Source organism: Sebastes umbrosus, chromosome 13, assembly GCF_015220745.1.
Source record: "Sebastes umbrosus isolate fSebUmb1 chromosome 13, fSebUmb1.pri, whole genome shotgun sequence".
Classification (NCBI taxonomy): Eukaryota; Metazoa; Chordata; class Actinopteri; order Perciformes; family Sebastidae; genus Sebastes; species Sebastes umbrosus.
Genome location: NC_051281.1, coordinates 15,554,519 through 15,572,655, shown reverse-complemented (window position 1 = coordinate 15,572,655; position 18,137 = coordinate 15,554,519). Strand labels below are relative to the sequence as shown.

At 38.9% G+C, this 18,137-nt stretch overlaps 1 protein-coding gene across 4 annotated transcripts in view; it reads right to left on the bottom strand.

Annotated features, from left to right (window-relative positions):
- Positions 1 to 18,137, bottom strand: part of myo3b (myosin IIIB) — a 70,161-nt gene that overhangs the window by 43,635 nt on the left and 8,389 nt on the right. For 3 of the 4 annotated variants that reach the window (XM_037790965.1, XM_037790966.1, XM_037790967.1), the window contains 12 exons: positions 17,721 to 17,866; positions 10,673 to 10,738; positions 7,980 to 8,135; positions 4,711 to 4,795; positions 4,507 to 4,623; positions 2,865 to 2,969; positions 2,436 to 2,519; positions 2,104 to 2,306; positions 1,929 to 2,027; positions 1,709 to 1,823; positions 1,122 to 1,248; positions 282 to 492 (listed from right to left, as the gene is read on the bottom strand). In XM_037790965.1, the coding sequence (XP_037646893.1) occupies positions 282 to 492; positions 1,122 to 1,248; positions 1,709 to 1,823; positions 1,929 to 2,027; positions 2,104 to 2,306; positions 2,436 to 2,519; positions 2,865 to 2,969; positions 4,507 to 4,623; positions 4,711 to 4,795; positions 7,980 to 8,135; positions 10,673 to 10,738; positions 17,721 to 17,866 (1,514 nt within the window). Of the gene's footprint in view, positions 1 to 281; positions 493 to 1,121; positions 1,249 to 1,708; positions 1,824 to 1,928; positions 2,028 to 2,103; positions 2,307 to 2,435; positions 2,520 to 2,864; positions 2,970 to 4,506; positions 4,624 to 4,710; positions 4,796 to 7,979; positions 8,136 to 8,254; positions 8,398 to 10,672; positions 10,739 to 17,720; positions 17,867 to 18,137 lie in introns of those variants that run through there. The other variant, XM_037790968.1, reaches the window with a different exon arrangement.

The window sequence follows — 18,137 nt, the reverse complement described above, 5'->3', positions numbered from 1 at the left end:
GCCCCTTTGCAGTCTCTCTGAAGTCTTTTTAATCATCTGAACATTATTTTCTCTGCACGCAACTCCGTATCAAAAATTTATTAAAACTGTTTTTGCTCTCCTATTGCTTGTCTTGTGCTTGCCCATTGATATTCTCCTCTGCATGTTTGCATCTACCTCTACAGACTTCCATAAAGGTCATCAGAGCTTTGCAGAAACTCTGCGTGATCGCTCGAGATAATCGAAGAGGAGAGAGTAACAGTGAACGTCCACACTGATGTTCATCACCAGCACACACTCACCAGATATTCATGTCAGGTTGCAGCAGGGAGTTCATGCGGTTGACTATCCAGCTGAAGAGGCGTCCGTACAAGGCCTTGGACATGGCGTCTCGGACGTCGGCGGCTTTGTCCACGGTGTTGGTGCGTATGATGGTCTCGCCCCTAGTGACCACACACTGGGAGGTCAGCGCCTCTTGGAGTTCCTCTGGGCCGATGCTGAGGAGAGAAGCAGCTGAAAGAAAAGACGAGAGAGATAATCAGTTTGATAATCAAGAGCTCATCTGTCTTTATCATTAGCATAAAAATAAGCCCCAGCAATCTCTTGGATGTCTTAGCTTCTTTACGTTTTTTATGTAAATGCAAAGGGGTTCTGTGCTTTTGGATATATTATAGTTACAACTGCTTGCAGAACAATTTCCCATATTTTCTGGGTAACAAGACATGATTGATTTATTGTTTATTTTGTGAAATGCACATAAACGTGGTCACAAAGGCTTATATGACATCCAATATACTGTTGCCATGTGTCACAAAATAATTATTACACAAAACATAAATCATTACACAACATAAAAACCATAACACAGAGACCTTTGTACAAATTTCTCAAAAGGGTTCCTTTCCTAAAACCCAACTGAAGTCTTCTCTGCAGAGGAGGATGGCATTTTATTACAGAGTGCGGTCCTTAAATCATCACACAAGGAGGAATAAAATTGCTTCCTTTTTTTAATCTCATCTAAAAAAATCACATGACAAAGTCTTTCCTCTTCAGGGGGACCATTAAACCTACCTGTTTCTCCGGCTAATAGTAGAGTATCGCTGAGTATTACAACACACATTGCCTAATTTATTGTATCTCACCGTTCTCTAAGGCCTCGGAGTTAGGCACTTCACTCTTATCAGTCTGGTGTTGGGATGTGATGGAAGCAAATTCAATATTGCCGGTGTTCAAAATGGCTGAGAGAATTCTGTAAACGGAGTTGACCTCCTAAGAAAAAAGAGGAGAAAACAAACAAATACAATAAAATACCAATATTATAGCATTTAATTAATCTGCGACCAAGTACTATATTTGACCGCTTCAAAAATAAGTAAAAACAAACAATGACTATAAGGTGTTTTTTGCTTGTAATAAGTAAAAAAATCTGCCATTGGAACAAGTGAAAGTTCACTTGTAAATAAGATGTAATATTTACGCCTTTCAAGATAAAAAGAGATCTTGAAATTAGGTGGGAAAACTCATTTTGAGCTATAGTTCACTAGTATTATGAAGTGTTATTTGTTCAAAAGTAGTATTTTTTCACTTAACAAGATATTCAAGATGCATTGTCTAAAAACAAGTCCCTTTATCTCACTGAAATGTTTCTTGTTAGGTGATTTTGTCTTACATCAAGTGTTATGAGATATTTTGACTAGTAATTAGACAAATACACTTTTCAGTGGTATACCTCTTCAGTAAAGCCGATATTTCGGAAGCACTCCTGAATTGCGTCAAACTGCTCCGTGTACAGTTTGCTGGAGACAATGTCTTGCATCACTTTGCAGTGCTGGCTGTCAATATACCTGCAGATGTACAATCAACTATCAGTGTTTGCTGTTCCAACGTGATGGGAAGGGAAAAATGGCAGGAGTATTATGAACATGTCAAAGTCAAACTGATGCGCTAACCTGGGAGGTGTCCTGTCTGGTAGCCTGTAAGTCTTCAGCTTGTCTTGGTGATAAAGCCCAGCATATATGTAATAAAATATGTGGAAGTTTTTCTCCCCCCTGAAAGGAAACAAACAGAGCAGTCAGAAGTGTGACAAAGGGAACTCCAGTCAGACCAAACCTGAGCAGCACATACATAGCCTGTTTGATGACCCTTGACTTCTCCAGCAGGTACTCGGATATCTTGGCCCCGATGACCGCTCCAGTGAGTGTGAACTTCATCTCCAGGTATTTGCCGAAGCGGCTGGAGTTGTCATTGATTGCAGTGCAGGCGTTTCCGAAGGCCTCTACAAGCGGGTTCACCTGCAAGATCTTCTCACGCAGCGTCCGATTGTTTGCCTGAGAGCAACAACATGCTTCTTTGATCAACTAGAATTATCATACAACTACAATTTTGAGATTGTTGCAGTATTCAGCACAAGTATTAACACATTTAACAATGAAAGGATGGTCACATTGCTATTATACCTTTCCCAAGAAGGTAAGATGTTGAACAATCAAATGAGCGCTCTCTGTTTTCCCTGCACCGCTCTCCCCACTGATTATGATACACTAAAACAAAAGGAAACAAAATCTAGTGACTAAAACATAATGCAAGGCATATTTACAATATATTACATACACTTCCCTTATTAAATCAGGTATACATCTTGTAGATAATTAAATCTCTTTATCAAGACAGACCAAATCGTTTGACAGACACTTTGTCCAAAAGTAGGTACATATTCTACAAAGTGCATTCAACCTCTATAGGAAAAACAGTTAGATGTAATCAAACATTTCTACAACATCCCTCCCAAACATTTTAAAACATTGTTTAATATAATTTCCTTTACATTATTTTGTCAATTTTACAATCCGAGTCTCCACTCATTAAATCATTTTTCTGTAGAGTACCTGGTCTTTGCAGAACGTCACCATGCCTCGGTAGGCTGCATCTGCAGTAGCAAAGATGTGTGGAGGGTTGTCAGCCCGCTTCACACCGTGGTACAGCTTAGAGAACTAAGAGAAGACACATGCATACAAAAAGCACATTATTTTCAGTTTTAAAGATTTTTACAAAAAAAAAAATATATATCTATATATCTATATATATAAGGGCTATCAATCGATTAAAATATTTAATCGCAGTTTATCGCATGATTGTCCACGATTAATCACGATTAATTGCAGATTAATGACAATTTCTTTATCTGTTCAAAATGTACCTTAAAGGGAGATGGATTCTTTAGGTTTTCTAGTTTCATATGATACCATTATCTTCACTCTCAGCCCGGTACAACCTTCGGAAGATCAATTGCGATAATGCGTTAAAGAAAATAGTGCTGTCAAGAAGAATTTGTGATAAAGTGTTATTATCACGTTAACTTTGACAGCCCTAATATATATTAAAAGATCCTAAAGTTTTGTATCGCTATAATTATTCAAATCAAATTTTCACCCGTTTTTAATATTTATATTAAACATTGACTACAGCCATGCTACCAGTTTTGTGAGGCTTTAGTTGGAGACAGCGGTGATTTTAGCTGAATGACAATGCTAACATGCTGATGTTTAGCAGGTATGTTTACCATGTTCACCCTTTTAGTTTACCATGTTAGTTTGCTAACATCTAATAATTAGCACTAGACACAAGGTACAACTAGAGCTGCAATGATTAATCAATGAGTTGCCAACTACTAAATTAATCGCCAATTATTTTGATAATTGATTAATCGGTTTGAGTAATTTTTTTAAGAAAAAATAAGTCTAAATTCTCTGATTCCAGCTTCTTAAATGTGAATATTTCCTGGTTTCTTTACTCCTCTGTGACAGTAAACTGAATATATTTGAGTTGTGGACAAAACAAGACATTTGAGGACGTCATCTTGGACTTTAGGAAACACTGATTGACAATTTTCACCATTTTATGACATTTTATAGACCAAACAACCAATCGAGAAATCGAGAAGATAATCGAGAATGAAAATATTCGTTAGTTGCAGCCCTAGGTAGAACTGAGGCCGATGGGAATGTCATTCGTTTCGCAGGTATTTGGTCATAAACCAAAGTATTGGACAAACCTGATAATGGCGCTAGAAGAGGGATCATCAGTTATTACAAATACTGAGGGGATCATGAATGTCTGCACCAGATGTCAGGGCAATCCATCCAATAGTTCTTGTGAAAATTCATTAAAAACAAAGATTGTAAACCTCATGATGCTAGAGAAAAAATCAGGGGATCATGAGTGTCAATGGAATTCATCTTCTGGGTACCATGAATGTCTGTAGAACATTTCATGATAATGTATTGAACAGTTGTTGAGATATTTCAGTCTGGACCAAAGTGGTGGACCGGCCGACCGACTGACATTACTATCTCTGGAGACATACCGCTAGCATGGCTATGGGTTAGATTAGTATTGTTATCTGTTGAATCAGGTTTTATAATAAACGCTAATTAATTTATTGACTTAAAAAAAATCCACTAGAGCAGGACCAGTGAAGAGTGATACGGAAACCACTGGGAACATTGGTGTGACTGGTCCATAACCAACCTGGGGAGAGTAGATGCTGAGATTCTGGAAAGGATTGAGAGCGATGAGGATGTCACCAACGTAAGTGTACACCTGCAGCTCATCATACCTCTTCTGGAGATGGCTGATTATTGTCTCCTGAAGAAAATAAAAACACACATAGCATCAAGAACATTGTGCCTTGGACCGATCAATACATGATGAGATAAACATATTAAATCTTACCTCATCTAAGTACTCCAGGTTTACCAGATCGTCATCGGGACAGCTCTCTATTATGAGGGTTTTACGAGTATTGATCCGCTCGTGCCTGTGTGAAGCCAAGGACATGATAATACCTCAGAAAGCTGTAAAGTGACCACCAAATGAGAAACAGTAGTTTGACTGGCTGGATGTAAGACCCAGTCACTTCCAAGGTTTGTTTGAAGCCCTTAAAGCTCTCCCAGGGGACACATCTCCCATTATCACAGGCTGTGATTGCACTTCATCTGTGTTTTGACCTATCACTCTCCAATGAGCCCCAGTGGGCAGAGGTCAACACAGAGCCAGCTGCCTCCAAGGGACTGTGGAAAACCTCAAGGGACGCCAGAGAGTGTGTGTGTGAAAGAGCACTAAAGAGAGCTGTGTCTGTGAGTGCCTACCGCTTTATGTGTCTGTGTGCATATGCACAGTAAAGACTCCAATGTGCAATAGACAATCAGCCATTTCTATGAAATTTAAAAGGACATGGCTGGTGATATTCTATACTTGTCTTGTTGTCATTGAATCCCATGAAAACACCAAAACCAACACTGAATTGAGCCTACTAACATGTACTCTCTATGCAGCCAACGCCTTATGCATCTTATTCCTTCAAACAGCTCTATTGTTGTCATTACGATAAACTTGGCCACTGTTTATTTTTAGTCAAACCCACAGACATCTGCTGTCAAACCCACTATGATTGGGTTGCACCAGTTATTCGTAAATCCATCCCTCCTGTATAAAGTCCTTCCTAAGTTAGTAAATCTTGTGGCACCAATGAATGCTTTAGTGATGTGTACATTTTTCGAGCTGGAACAATGAATCGATTAATCTAGCTGTCAACTATTAAATTAATCGCCAGCTATTTTGAATATCGATTAATCGGTTAAAGTAACAATTTAAAGAAAGAAGGGTCAAAACTCTATGACAGTAAACTGAATATCTTTGAGTTGTGGACAAAATAAGACATTTGAGGATGTCATCTAGGCTTTGGGAAACACTGATCGACATTTTTCACCATTTTTCTGACATTTTATTGCAAACAACTAATCAATTAATCGAGAAAATACTTGACAGATTAATCGACAATGAATATAATCGTTAGTTGCAGACCTAGAACATTTGTTGCTAGAAAACATTTGAAGCACTTCCAATGAAAAGCTATCAATTAGCTTGTGTAATGAAGTCACTGTACATCATAAACTGAAGCATCACTGCCAAAAAACATTGATAGAATAAAGTTAATTGACAATCCTTTATAAATGTGGGTCTGACTTTATTTAATTCAAACATGTATAGATACAGAATTATGTTTGAGAGTTACTAGCAGCCTATTTATGCAGTTTAGAATGAAATATCTAATCACGCTAAGCTAATCAAAGCTCTTCAGGGATTTAGTCTAACTTCATTAGTGCAAGATTTGTAATTTGATTATATTATATTTGTTTTGTGTTTATATTGAACAGCATTATGTGTCAAGTGTCAGGTCAGACATGTTGACCATATTTCATATTAAATCTTTTCCTCTTCAATCTAAATGGGTCATATATTAGCTCATAATGTATGTAGTGAAAGACAAACTAACAAATTGTTGTTTTTTGTCTTTTAATGGAATTTGTTGATAATTTAGGAAAAAATAGAAAAAACACCAGCCGCATCCTTTAAATCAAAGTTATTGAAAGAACATTCAAAACACTTCTGGTTATTTCTCAACCCTCAAAATTGCAAAACAATAAAATCTTTCATTCACAAGAAGTATCTATATTCTATTATAATAAATAATCAATCATATCATGAATAAAAACACTCAAGCTTCAGGTTATGAATTGTTTCCTCCTCTGCCTTTGTATTCATTTTGTATTCTGAATATAGTGTAAATTCAACAGCACAGAAATAAAGTTGCATGCTCAATATGTGGTTCCCTCTAAAGTGAATACTCGTCACTGCATCCCTTTGGAGAAGGACGTGAGACCTCTAGCCTCTACCTCTCTCCTGCTTTGAAGTAAATCACACTATTCCACCTACGGCAGCTACTTTTAAGTTCTCTATGTCTTTATTCTTATCTGGAGTCGTTGTGTGCTGATCTGTGGCATGAGAGACTAAACCAGGCGAGCCCAGTTCTCGCCCTACAAGCTCCTAATCCCATTATCCACTTTCACTGTGGACAGGAATTCGGGATCAGGCTCAGGCACAGACTCTGCACACTCTCGGGAGTAAACAGAGCTGGCACAACATCAAGACTCTCAGTCAAGGGCAGGTTCAGCGAACTCCTTTATAATGAAGATTAAGCAATGCCAAAGTCAGTATTTCTCCAAGTAAACAACAGCAGACTTTGTGCTCTGTCATTCGCTGCCATGAGAGTGTCTGGGTGAACTATTCATCATCACACATTTTAGTAGAGCTGCAAGGATTAATCGATTAGTTGTCAACTATTAATTTAATCGGCAACTATTTTGATAATGGATTTATCGGTTTGAGTAATTTTTTCAGAATAAATTCTCTGATTCCAGCTTCTTAAATGTGAATATTTTCTGTTTTTTTTACTCCTCTATGACAGTAAACTGAATATCTTTGAGGTGTGGACAAAACAAGACATTTGAGGACGTCATCTTGGGCTTTCGGAAACACTGATCCACATTTTTCACCATTTTCTGACATTGTATTGACCAAACAACTAATCAATTAATCAAGAAAATAAACAGATTAATGGACAATGAAAATAATCGTTAGTTGTAGCCCTACATTTTATGATTAAAGCTCATAAAAGCACTCTCTCTGTCTCATTATATGTATATATCTATTTATCGAGGGACTTTTATAGTAGCAGCTCTTATAATCACTTATTTTCCAAAGTAAATCAATTTTGAACCGAATATTTACGCCATCATTGGTTTAATCACACGGGTGGGCAAGTGCTTTGTACTAAGGACTCCCCGTCAGATGGTTGCTACATCCACTGGCCTAAATGGCGTTTATTAATCTAGGGTTAGTCAGCACAATCACTCCCTCTGAATTAGTCACACTCCCCTAACTTCTCTTTAATCACATACTGTAATGTCCATTACTGGGGCTCATCATCACTTCTGAGTGTAAGAAGATGAGATCCTGCCCCCTACTGTACACAAAGAATATCACCACTCAGTCAGTGACCATCTGCTGCAACAGAGATCTCCAATGGCAGCACACAAACGCTGCCATTGCAGCATATTATTTCTTCTGCAGTTTCAGAATGTAAAAATCAAGGGACTTACTTAGTTTTGGTTTTGCAGCCCAGTTCTTGCTGCTCCTGAATGAGAGCAGCCAACTGCTGTCGTAGTGCCACATCTTTGCCGTGGGCCTGCTTGATGAAGGGATGCTCCAGGAGGTGGGTCACAGATGGACGTGCTTCAAAATCCTTTATCAGACACCTTACAATAACAGAAATAGAGGAAGCTTTTAAACACTTTCAGACAGTCAAAGCCTCCAACATCATCTTTTTTTAAAAATCAGAGTGAATTAAACTGCTGAGGATAAACGGTGCGATCACCTGAACATTGTAGGAAGCTGGTTTGTCGGGATCAGCTCTGACAGACACTCACACCCAGCAAGGGAGCTCCTTGTGTTTTTAAGTCTTGGGTCACTAATCTGTCTGTCGCTCTCTGTCTGAGTACCACATGGTCACTATCACCATGGCCCCCGAGTCCAAACAAGCCCTGCTATGGCACAGCGGTAAGTCCTATCTGTGATGTGCAGTGTTTGCCAATAGGTGATGTCACTTTGTGATACTGGCCCGTGGCCACAATTCAGCATCAGCTAACTGCCGATACAAATGGTTGCAAAATATTGACTGTTAAGCGCCACGCACCCAGGGGGAACAAAATTGGCTTTTTATTTCTGACAGTTTTGATGTATTATGAGAGAAAAACTATGAAATTAAAAGACTTTAAATCCCCACCTGAATGCAACGATGCATCCATCAACAATCCACATTCGTACTGTTCAATTACTTGTCCAGCTAAAGACTCTGAATGTGTGTGAGCACTAACAACAACAACAACAATTGCAGAAAGAGGCGAGATAGGAGAAAAAAACAGCAATCTAATTCCTACCACCTAATCTACACTGGGATTCTGTTTCTTTTATCAGTTTGTTCAGCTCTGAAAGTTAATTCCATGAATTCATTAGCGTCAGGACATTAAGCAGAGGTTGCTGCTATTAGCAGGGCTGTGCTGCCGGGATGCTGAACGGCAGGCCACTTTGTCACAGAAGTCAGCTCTCTGGCTGCACAAGTGCAGACACTGGTGATGGATTTATTATCCTGAAACCCCCCCACCTCGGTCTCCCCTACACACACACACACACAGGCGTGACAGGGCTGAAAAGGCTTCACAAACAGCCTGCAAAGCTTGATAACATTGTCCAGCCTCCACATTGAACTCTGCTGGGCTTTGTTCAGGGAGATTATTTCTAATATTATATAACGCAATCCATTAACACAGATTACAGAGTTGCAACCCACAAATGAAAACCACTGCAATTACACCTGTAAAAAGTATAAAATCTAATATCACTACAATGTGTGTTGGCTGGTTTAAAGGGTAATACGCCTTGACTCTGTCTTGAGCAATCAATAATTCAAGTGACACGAAAAAAACAACAACAGGCCTTCAAGGCAGATGGTATGTTTGTTTTTTTCAATTACTCCTTTTCAGTTAATGCATTTCAATGCAAACCTCCAACATAAATGTTAGCTGGAAAGCACACAAATAACTCTCCGCACAAATTGAATTTTATTTTCTCATTACGGTTCAGCCTCACACACCTCTGCTCCGCGCGGTACATATTAAGGTTATATATTCTGAGCAACCATTACAAGCCACCCCTGACATTATTAGCTTTGCACGGAGGAGGAAATGATAAGTTATCTGGGCCTCCGATGGAACTGATAACTCAGGTGAATTAGTTTGTTCCTCTGCGGCAGATTTACACAAATGAAAGTCAATGAACAGAAAGACAAGAGGGTTGATAGAATCTGGCTATAAAATATCAATTTCAATTCCCCTCCATGTTTACATGCACTTTCCCACCTGCTGACAATGTACTAAAGCTAATGTTCAGCTGTTCCTGATAACATTATCTCCATGTACGTTTTATCATTTTGTTTTGAACAAATGCTACTGTATAAAAACATATTTTTTAATTGGCTTATGATATTTTCAAGAGTAGCTACTCAGTAACATGAGTGCATACAGCATCAACAGCAGGTGTTCAACATTACTTTCAGTCATAAATTCAAATGCCTTGGCAACAGATTTAACAGTATATTGATGTTGTAAATGATTTACAGTGTTGCATTTATATGTACAGTTGAAGTTAACTTTTTTTATTTTATGTTTGATATACTTTTATATGTGGTTCATGATTATTATTTACAATAATTCATTTTCCAGTGACATTTACAGTTCAAAATGTTATGTTTTTTGTTTAAGGTCAAATATCCTGCCCGGGGCATATATTTTGGTGATTCTTTTTTTAGTCATTTTATATTCACATGCAGATGCACAACAGTTAACTTAAATGTACCTCATGAACATACAGTATGTTGAAAGACTGTACATTATGCTGTAAATACAAATGCAGATCTTTCTTCCTACCCAAGCCCTAAACCATCTCACTACCCCCACGTCTGCACCAGACATCTCTTACCAATTCATTATTTATTTACTAAACCAAACCAAGTCTTAATTAGCTAAATTTGAGGGATTCTCACAAAAAAAGTCTATTTATATTGAATGAATAAATAAATAAATATCAGCCGACATATTGTTATTCTAAAAAATCTGAAACAGCCTCAGTTCTTCAGAATAGGTCTGGGTCTTTTTGGAACATTAAGTGTTGCTGTGTGCCATTTTTTGGAAAATAACTGAGGACAAATGTTGACAGGTTGAGGTTAGAGGACACTTACTGGCCGATGAAATGGCAAAAACTTCTGCACCACTGCTCTGGATGTCGTAATGTAGGGGAGGGATTTCTGAAACAAAAATCACACAGATACAATGTCAACATAATATTTGAACAACTGAACTAAACATTTAAATGAGACCATGATCATCGCTGAAAATTAAAGAGTTTGAGCACGTCTCCCGAGTTAGCTGACAAATGATCGCTGGCAGGCAGAGTGTGACCGTCAAGACTCCTGTGAGAGTTTTTTTGGTCCGAGGACGAGCTGGTCGGGGTCCAGGTCTGTGGCAGCCACAGAAAAAGTGACAAATGATAACAGCTCCTCCACTGTCTGGCAGCAAGCATCTGCCATTGGGAGCCAAAAGTTATGGGAGCTAGTTATACCTCTGTCAGCAGCATTTACGGAGGCCATCTATAATGAGGCTAACACTTTTCAAGTGTGCACGATGACAGGAGACGGGTCTGTACGAGGAGCCAAGGCTGGACGGGCCTGAGTACAGTCATCAGCTGGAGGCTGAGCCTTTTGTCACTGTCAAGCAAACAGTGACAGACCTGGTCGAGACATTTATTAACTGTACTAATTAGTTCACACGTGTTGTTTCATAAGGCTGACAGACAGGTAGAATATGAAATATGAAGCGTAAAAAGGGGGAAAAAAACATGAATTTGGTTCATTTTGTTTATCACAAACAAACCAGAGGAGCTGCACATTAAATGACAACATACTTAACATCTTTTTTCTCTTTTTCTTGGAAGGGAGTCGAGGATGCTGTGGTACAAAATCTGTCATTTTCTGCAGCACTAAGTTAGTCGAGTCTTTGATAAGGATTCAGACAGGCAATCCTTTCCAAAGTGCAGATCAAAGCCAGTAACTGACTGCTTCAATGCAACCTCTAATATGAGCCTGAAGACACGTTCTCGCCTTGATGTTGTACCATACTGCTGCTTATACATTAGAAAGTCAATATAGCAGCACACTGCTGATAACACTGTCAAGTGCGCTCATTGTGCTTAGCAAATTCAGGCAGTTTTTTTCTTTCAGTATTTGTGAGAGTGCTGGCTCATATTGTAAACACAAATGGCTTATTCAAATCTAGGTCCAGGCAGAGCTTGTACTGTCAGACGTTCGTCAGAGTGGATTGAGGCAAAATCACAGAGGTGTCAACGGCACTTGACGGCTGTAACTAAGCCACGAAGGAAGACAAAAATCAGGGCAATGCAATATCCGAATACTTCATATGCAGAATTTACAATTCCTCAATTTCCCATATGTAGTAAAACATTGTTATTTTTCATTCAAGAGACACGTAAAGGAACAGTGTGTAACATTTCGGGGATCTCTTAGCAGAAATGGAATATAATATACAAAGCTATGTTTTCATTAGTGTATAATCACCTGAAACTAAGAGTCATTGTGTTTTTGTTAGCTTAGAATGAGCCCTTCATATCCACATAGGGAGCGGGTCCTCTTCACTGAGTTCGTCATGTTGCTCCACCGTTTCTACAGTAGCCCAGAAAGGACAAACCAAACACTGTCTCTAGAGAGAGCCTTTTGTGTTTTTACATTACCTGAAGGCCACTTAATTCTCCAAATGCTTGTGAAACTGAGGTAACATGAGCTGCAGAGTGCAAAACCGTGGTACCGCCAGCCGCCGTTGCTCCTAAAGTAGTGTTATTATGGTATGGATGGCCTCTGAACGGGGCCAACAGCGTTACCACCATTTTGCACTCGGCGGCACTCATTACCGCAGTCTTGTAAAGGGAGGAGTGAGCGGAGGGGTACTCAGTTGGTTGCAATCTGCAACCACACCACTAGATGCCGCCAAATACTACACACTGTACCTTTAAACTTTAACTGCTACCCTTTATTCAATATTGTCGGTGCTCACTTACTTCAAATCTATCCATACAGCTCACATGAAAACACACACTAAACAAACCCTGTAAAGGTTTTGAATCATTATAATCATCATAATCGATATAAAAATCTTTCTTTGCCAGATCTCCACAGTTTCCAAAGTCCACTACACGAGATAACACTAAGGTGATTAAATTACCAAAACAAGGCAGCAATGTTGGGCTGTAATAAAAGGATAATACATACTCTAAATCTATCTTAAAATGACCTTGTTTGGTGATGACATTTGGGTAGAATAAGAGGTGAACAGTAAAATGCTTCAAATCAAACAAATACATCAAAACTGCACTAAAGATTCATAATAACTGATGAAAGATTCATGTATTCCCTTCGATGTTGGCCTGTTTTCAGTAAAAAGATGGAACTAGTGTCTTAAAGCAGAAACACAGTGGCCTTTATGCAGGCTCAACAGAGAATGACTACTACGGTTCAAAATAAAGACTTATTCAGCGAATAGACCACCCACTTAAAATTTCAGCTCATCCATCACCGCAGCAGAGCGCCAGCACTTCTTAACGCATACATGCATGAACATGCAGAACTACTGCTACATTTATCATGTCTTTGGTGGCCACATCGCCAAATGCTGCAGTCCTGGACACCACACAGAGCAGTACGATAACATAATCAAAGACAGAGATGTTAAAGCCTTTACTCATGATTGGAAAATCATCCAACCAGCCAGTGATCTCTCTCAGGGGTCAAGACTGCATCAGCATCTGATAATCTGTGACATTAAGGTGTGTTGTTACGTCACTCTAGCCAAACATACTTTTTTAATACATAAAATGGAAATGTAGAAAATCAAAGCCATGTGAATGCTTTTAAGAAATGGCTGGTTTTCACAATAACAATGAGCAATGTGTTGAGAGAAACACTGGCAGGCTTCACACAGTTTCCACATCAGCATTATTTCTGACATTCTTGTGTGACAGACTGAAAAACCAACGAGTTATCAATCGTAATCATCCAGAAGTAAAGCGTTTCAACTGTTGTTGATGAATGAAGATTTTTTTTGCCAAAGGCTCGCAGAGAAAGGATGCACAAATATATGCAATTATTAGCCATGCTAGCAGCACGGCTCTTTAGTTGACATTGCCAGTTGATCGGTTCACCACTTATTATTATATAAGCAGTCTATGGTCCAGACCGAAATATCTCAAAAACATTGGATGGATCGCCCTGAAATGTTGTATAGACATTTATGGTCCCCAGAGGATGAATCCCATTGATTCTGGTGATACTCTAACTTGTTGACATTTGTCTTTTTGAGTGAAATGTTCTGTCAATTACTGGATGGATTGTAATGTAATTTGGTCCAGATATTCATGAATTGTAATAATGCTGGATATTTCTAGGGCTGCCCCCTCTTAGTCGATTAATCGGTTGTTTTGGTCTTCGACTAAAGAGGATTTCTTTAGTTGATTAGTCATTTGTTAGGCTTTTTCATGCTGAATGACTTATTTCCAAGAAATTTATGAGCACATCTCTGGTTAACACAAGATTTTAAGTGGTGCTTTTGTGTGATTCTTTGTGGTTTCATAGATCTGTTGATAAAATCAACTAATTGATTAATCAACAAAATTGTATGAGTGTTAGTTGTCTAAGAATTTTTTTGGTTGAGGACTAACCCTAGGGATTTAGCAAACTAGAATTACCGCCTTGCAGTTGTATGCCTCCGCATTGCAGTCTGTCCAAAATGTCATCATTTCACATTTCTTTCCTAATAGACATTTGTGTGTAAATAATTAGCATATGAATTATTGAGCTATGGCCAAAAACGTGTTTTGTGAGATCGCAGTAACATTGACCTTTGACCACCAAAATCTAATCAGTTCACCCTTGAGTCCAAGTGGATGTTTGTGCCAAATTTGAAGTAATTACCTCCACGCGTTCCTGAGATATCGCGTTGACAAGAATGGGACGGATGGATGTACAGTACAGACGTATAGACAGATGGACAGACAACCCAAAAACATAATGCCAATGCCCATAACATAAAAATAATTTGTTAAATTCTTTGGTTTATGACCAAATACCTGCAAAACTGATGACAGCATCAGCCTCAGCTGTAGTTTTTGTTTAGTGCTGATAACAAGAGTTAGCATGCCAACAGTCTGAACTAAAATGGAAAACATGGTAAACATTATACCCGCTAAACATTAACATGTCACCTTAGCCTATAAAAGCTGCAAGCATGGCAGTAGACTCCTAGTACTATTGATGAATAAAAGATTTTTGAACAACAGCTTTTGCCAGGGGAGGATTTAAAAATACAAGTCAAGTAAAATGCAAACAAATCTGCAGTTATTATATATCTATAGTTCAGTAATGCATGGATTTAACATATTATTCAACACACAGGCGAGACATAACTTTAGTTCACTCCAAACTTGATTTTTCACCTCTTGAAAAGATTTCATTCTGTGTCAGAAACACCAGAAACTGCACTGATATCCCTCACCCTTGGCTGTTCTGCTCCACAGATTTTAACTCGGGCCTTTCCACGAAGAGCTGTCTCATACCAGCACACTGGTGTGGATTTCTCTCCCTGAGTCTCATGATTTGATTAGCCTTTGTTGCCTTTGACAAGCCATCATTTACTTCTGTCTTCTATCTCGTTCGTGGTCTCCGCTCAGACAGATACACGTACTGTTAAATATGTGGCTAATATCTACAGGGATCTGGACGAATAAACACAACCTTGGACGTCTTTGCCAACCGCCTCTAACCTTTACAACGCATTTTACACACACTTTGGTTTGACTTTACATGGACACTCAAGGCCCTGTACAGCATAGAGAGAATTGGCGCAAGCAATTAACCTTCCCGCATATTAAATATCACAGACCACCTTTGTCTCGAGTATCTGTAATTAATTTTGCAGTTGATGATTTTACAACTTTACCCTCTGACATGCTCCGTTACCTTCATTCATGGTCACCATGGACATCACATATCTGTCATACGCGCTGTAACACGCTCAATTACTTTTAATCATAACAAAGAGCAAATTCAGAAAAGCCTAGGATTCAACTTAAAATTAAAACAACTGAAGCTACAAAAAAAATAGAGGCATGATCTACCTGAGATTTTAACTTATGCATGGATCGGCAGTATGTCACAGCTCATCAAGTATCAGATATTTCTGAAGCACAAACAGACCACGCACCAAGGTGACCCTAATTCATGGAGCTCATCAGCGTCCCCTCTGACAGATATCAGAGCTCCTCTTATCGTTTATAGCTTGCTGGGGCGAGAAGCATATCCACCTGTGCAGGTTTCCCATAGCCCAACCAACACAGTGCCATCATGTCTATCTGCTGCGAGCCCCTGTAGTCAAAGCGGCGATAGCACTGAGTTTATTTGGTCGTCATGAGGAAATCTTTAGCTTGACAAGAGAAAGTGTAAAGCAAAAGCTTACAGTGGTTTTCTCAGAAAAAAGAAAGAAAAGAAGGTGAAATAGTATCATGATATATACTGTAACATTAATCAGAACTGGGTTTAACTTTTCTTGTATATGTAATATCCTCTTAATATAATATCTTATATATTTCTTTTTTATTATCTACATATGTTTCAGAGAGGAGGAATGCTAAGGTGGGAGATACCCACAAGATTAACTACATGACAGTGAACCCCTAAGAGCCTGGAAACACATTACTGTGTGCAAGTGTAAAATATCAGAATGATGAAAATGCTTATTGCATGTTTTAGTGCTTGTATGGTTTCATAAAACATGTACTACCCAAGGACAATACTCCCGAAAAGGCTCCTCTGGTAATGGTTTATGACGTATTAAATAGGGAGAAAAAAATGTAGAACTTTGCAATGATCAAAACCTGTGAAGATGAATCTCTCTGATTTCATCATGAATCACTCTCACCGCCTGCTAAAAGCCCAAAGGTGAAACACATTTCCCTATTTAGAAAGTAATTCATACAGGAGTCATAATTTACACCACGTTTCCTCGTGATTTCGTCTGCCGAGCAGCAGTGATGGGAAAATATATTTGAGATAAATGACATGTTAACAGAATCATTTCATGGTTCAACACATTTACTGTGATTTATACCACAACCGCCAAGCCTTTAAGGTCCCCATTCATAGCAAAAGGGCAAAATATCTATTTTGATTGGAGACAGAGACGGAGGAATGTCAGTTAAAGATACATGTCCAAATCTATCAACATCCTAGTTATCCCCAAAGTCAAAGAGTCTTGAGATCTGCAGTAATGAAATAGGATTGGACTCTGACATGGGGAATGCATATGCCCCCTCTTATTATGGCTGCTGTTTGATAAGGAAACGTGCTTGCTACTTGACAGAAACCACTTATCCAGTTCCAGGTTGCTCTTTTATAATTTTCCCAAACACACAACCCCTAAGCTACATCTACTCCACCAAAAAAGGTGACGTGTTATGAGGTGAACATCTGAGAAAAACCTGAATTAGTAGCATTCATTTTTCCCGAGCAGCCCTTGCTCTTGTAATTATCTTAAATTCTGGTTGAATTTGGTGCTGATGAAATGCTGCGTTAGCTCCATAATTCCTGCCACACAAACCGTCCATGTTCCTCCTCTGGCTTGGCAGGGAGGAGATAACATTGTGACGGGGAGGAGGTGACAGCCTCATCTCAATGTGAATGGAGCTAATCACCAATGCAAATTGCAATCAGAAGGGCATATCTCTACCTAACTGAGAGATAATTGCACGATTGTGCTGATAACAAAAGGTCAACCGCGTGTAGCCACTAAGCTCTCAAATGATCATCAGACGCACACCGTCTCCAGCAGTGAATATTTTTACAGATTGAATCACTGCATTAATTTTAAGGCCAAACACTACTACATTTTGATGATGGAAGATTTTAAACACTGATTATTCAGCAGATGCTGCCTTTCAGATAGGAAACATTAAAATGCAATAGCAACAGGAAACATCAAACCACAAATATCCAGCTTTTCTAACTTTCAATTTCAATTGACAAGAAAGCCACTGTTATTTTTTTTCATCACCTCTACTGTCAAATTCAGTTTGCCATTGTCCTCCTAACATAATGGAGAGCCATATGTGAGTGTCCTTGTGTGGGCAGCCTCCAGCTGTGTGGTAGGAGCACCCTCTAGTGGACTCACCGCGGGATCTTGAAGAGGGCTTTAACTGGATGCATCTCAGCCAGCGGGGGATCTCCGTCTGCCAGCTCGATGGCTGTGATGCCGAGTGACCATACATCACAGCGGGCATCGTAGGAGTAGTCATACTGCTGTTCACAGGCTATGACCTGGCAATACAACACAACAGTGACCTTCTGAACAGCTCATTTAGACTGTTAATGAGTCCTAAAATCCAATGTGTTTTTCCTCAAAACACATAGGGGATTAATTCACTTTTTTAAGTCTTGTAATAAGGCACTTAAAGCACTATCAATATCACCTTGGAGAAATTCAGTAATAAGTTAAAGAACATTATGTTCAAAAGGATCATAAAGCTGAATTTTACTCCCTTGTTATAGCACTCTCCTACTTACTGCCTAAAATCTGGCACAGTTACAA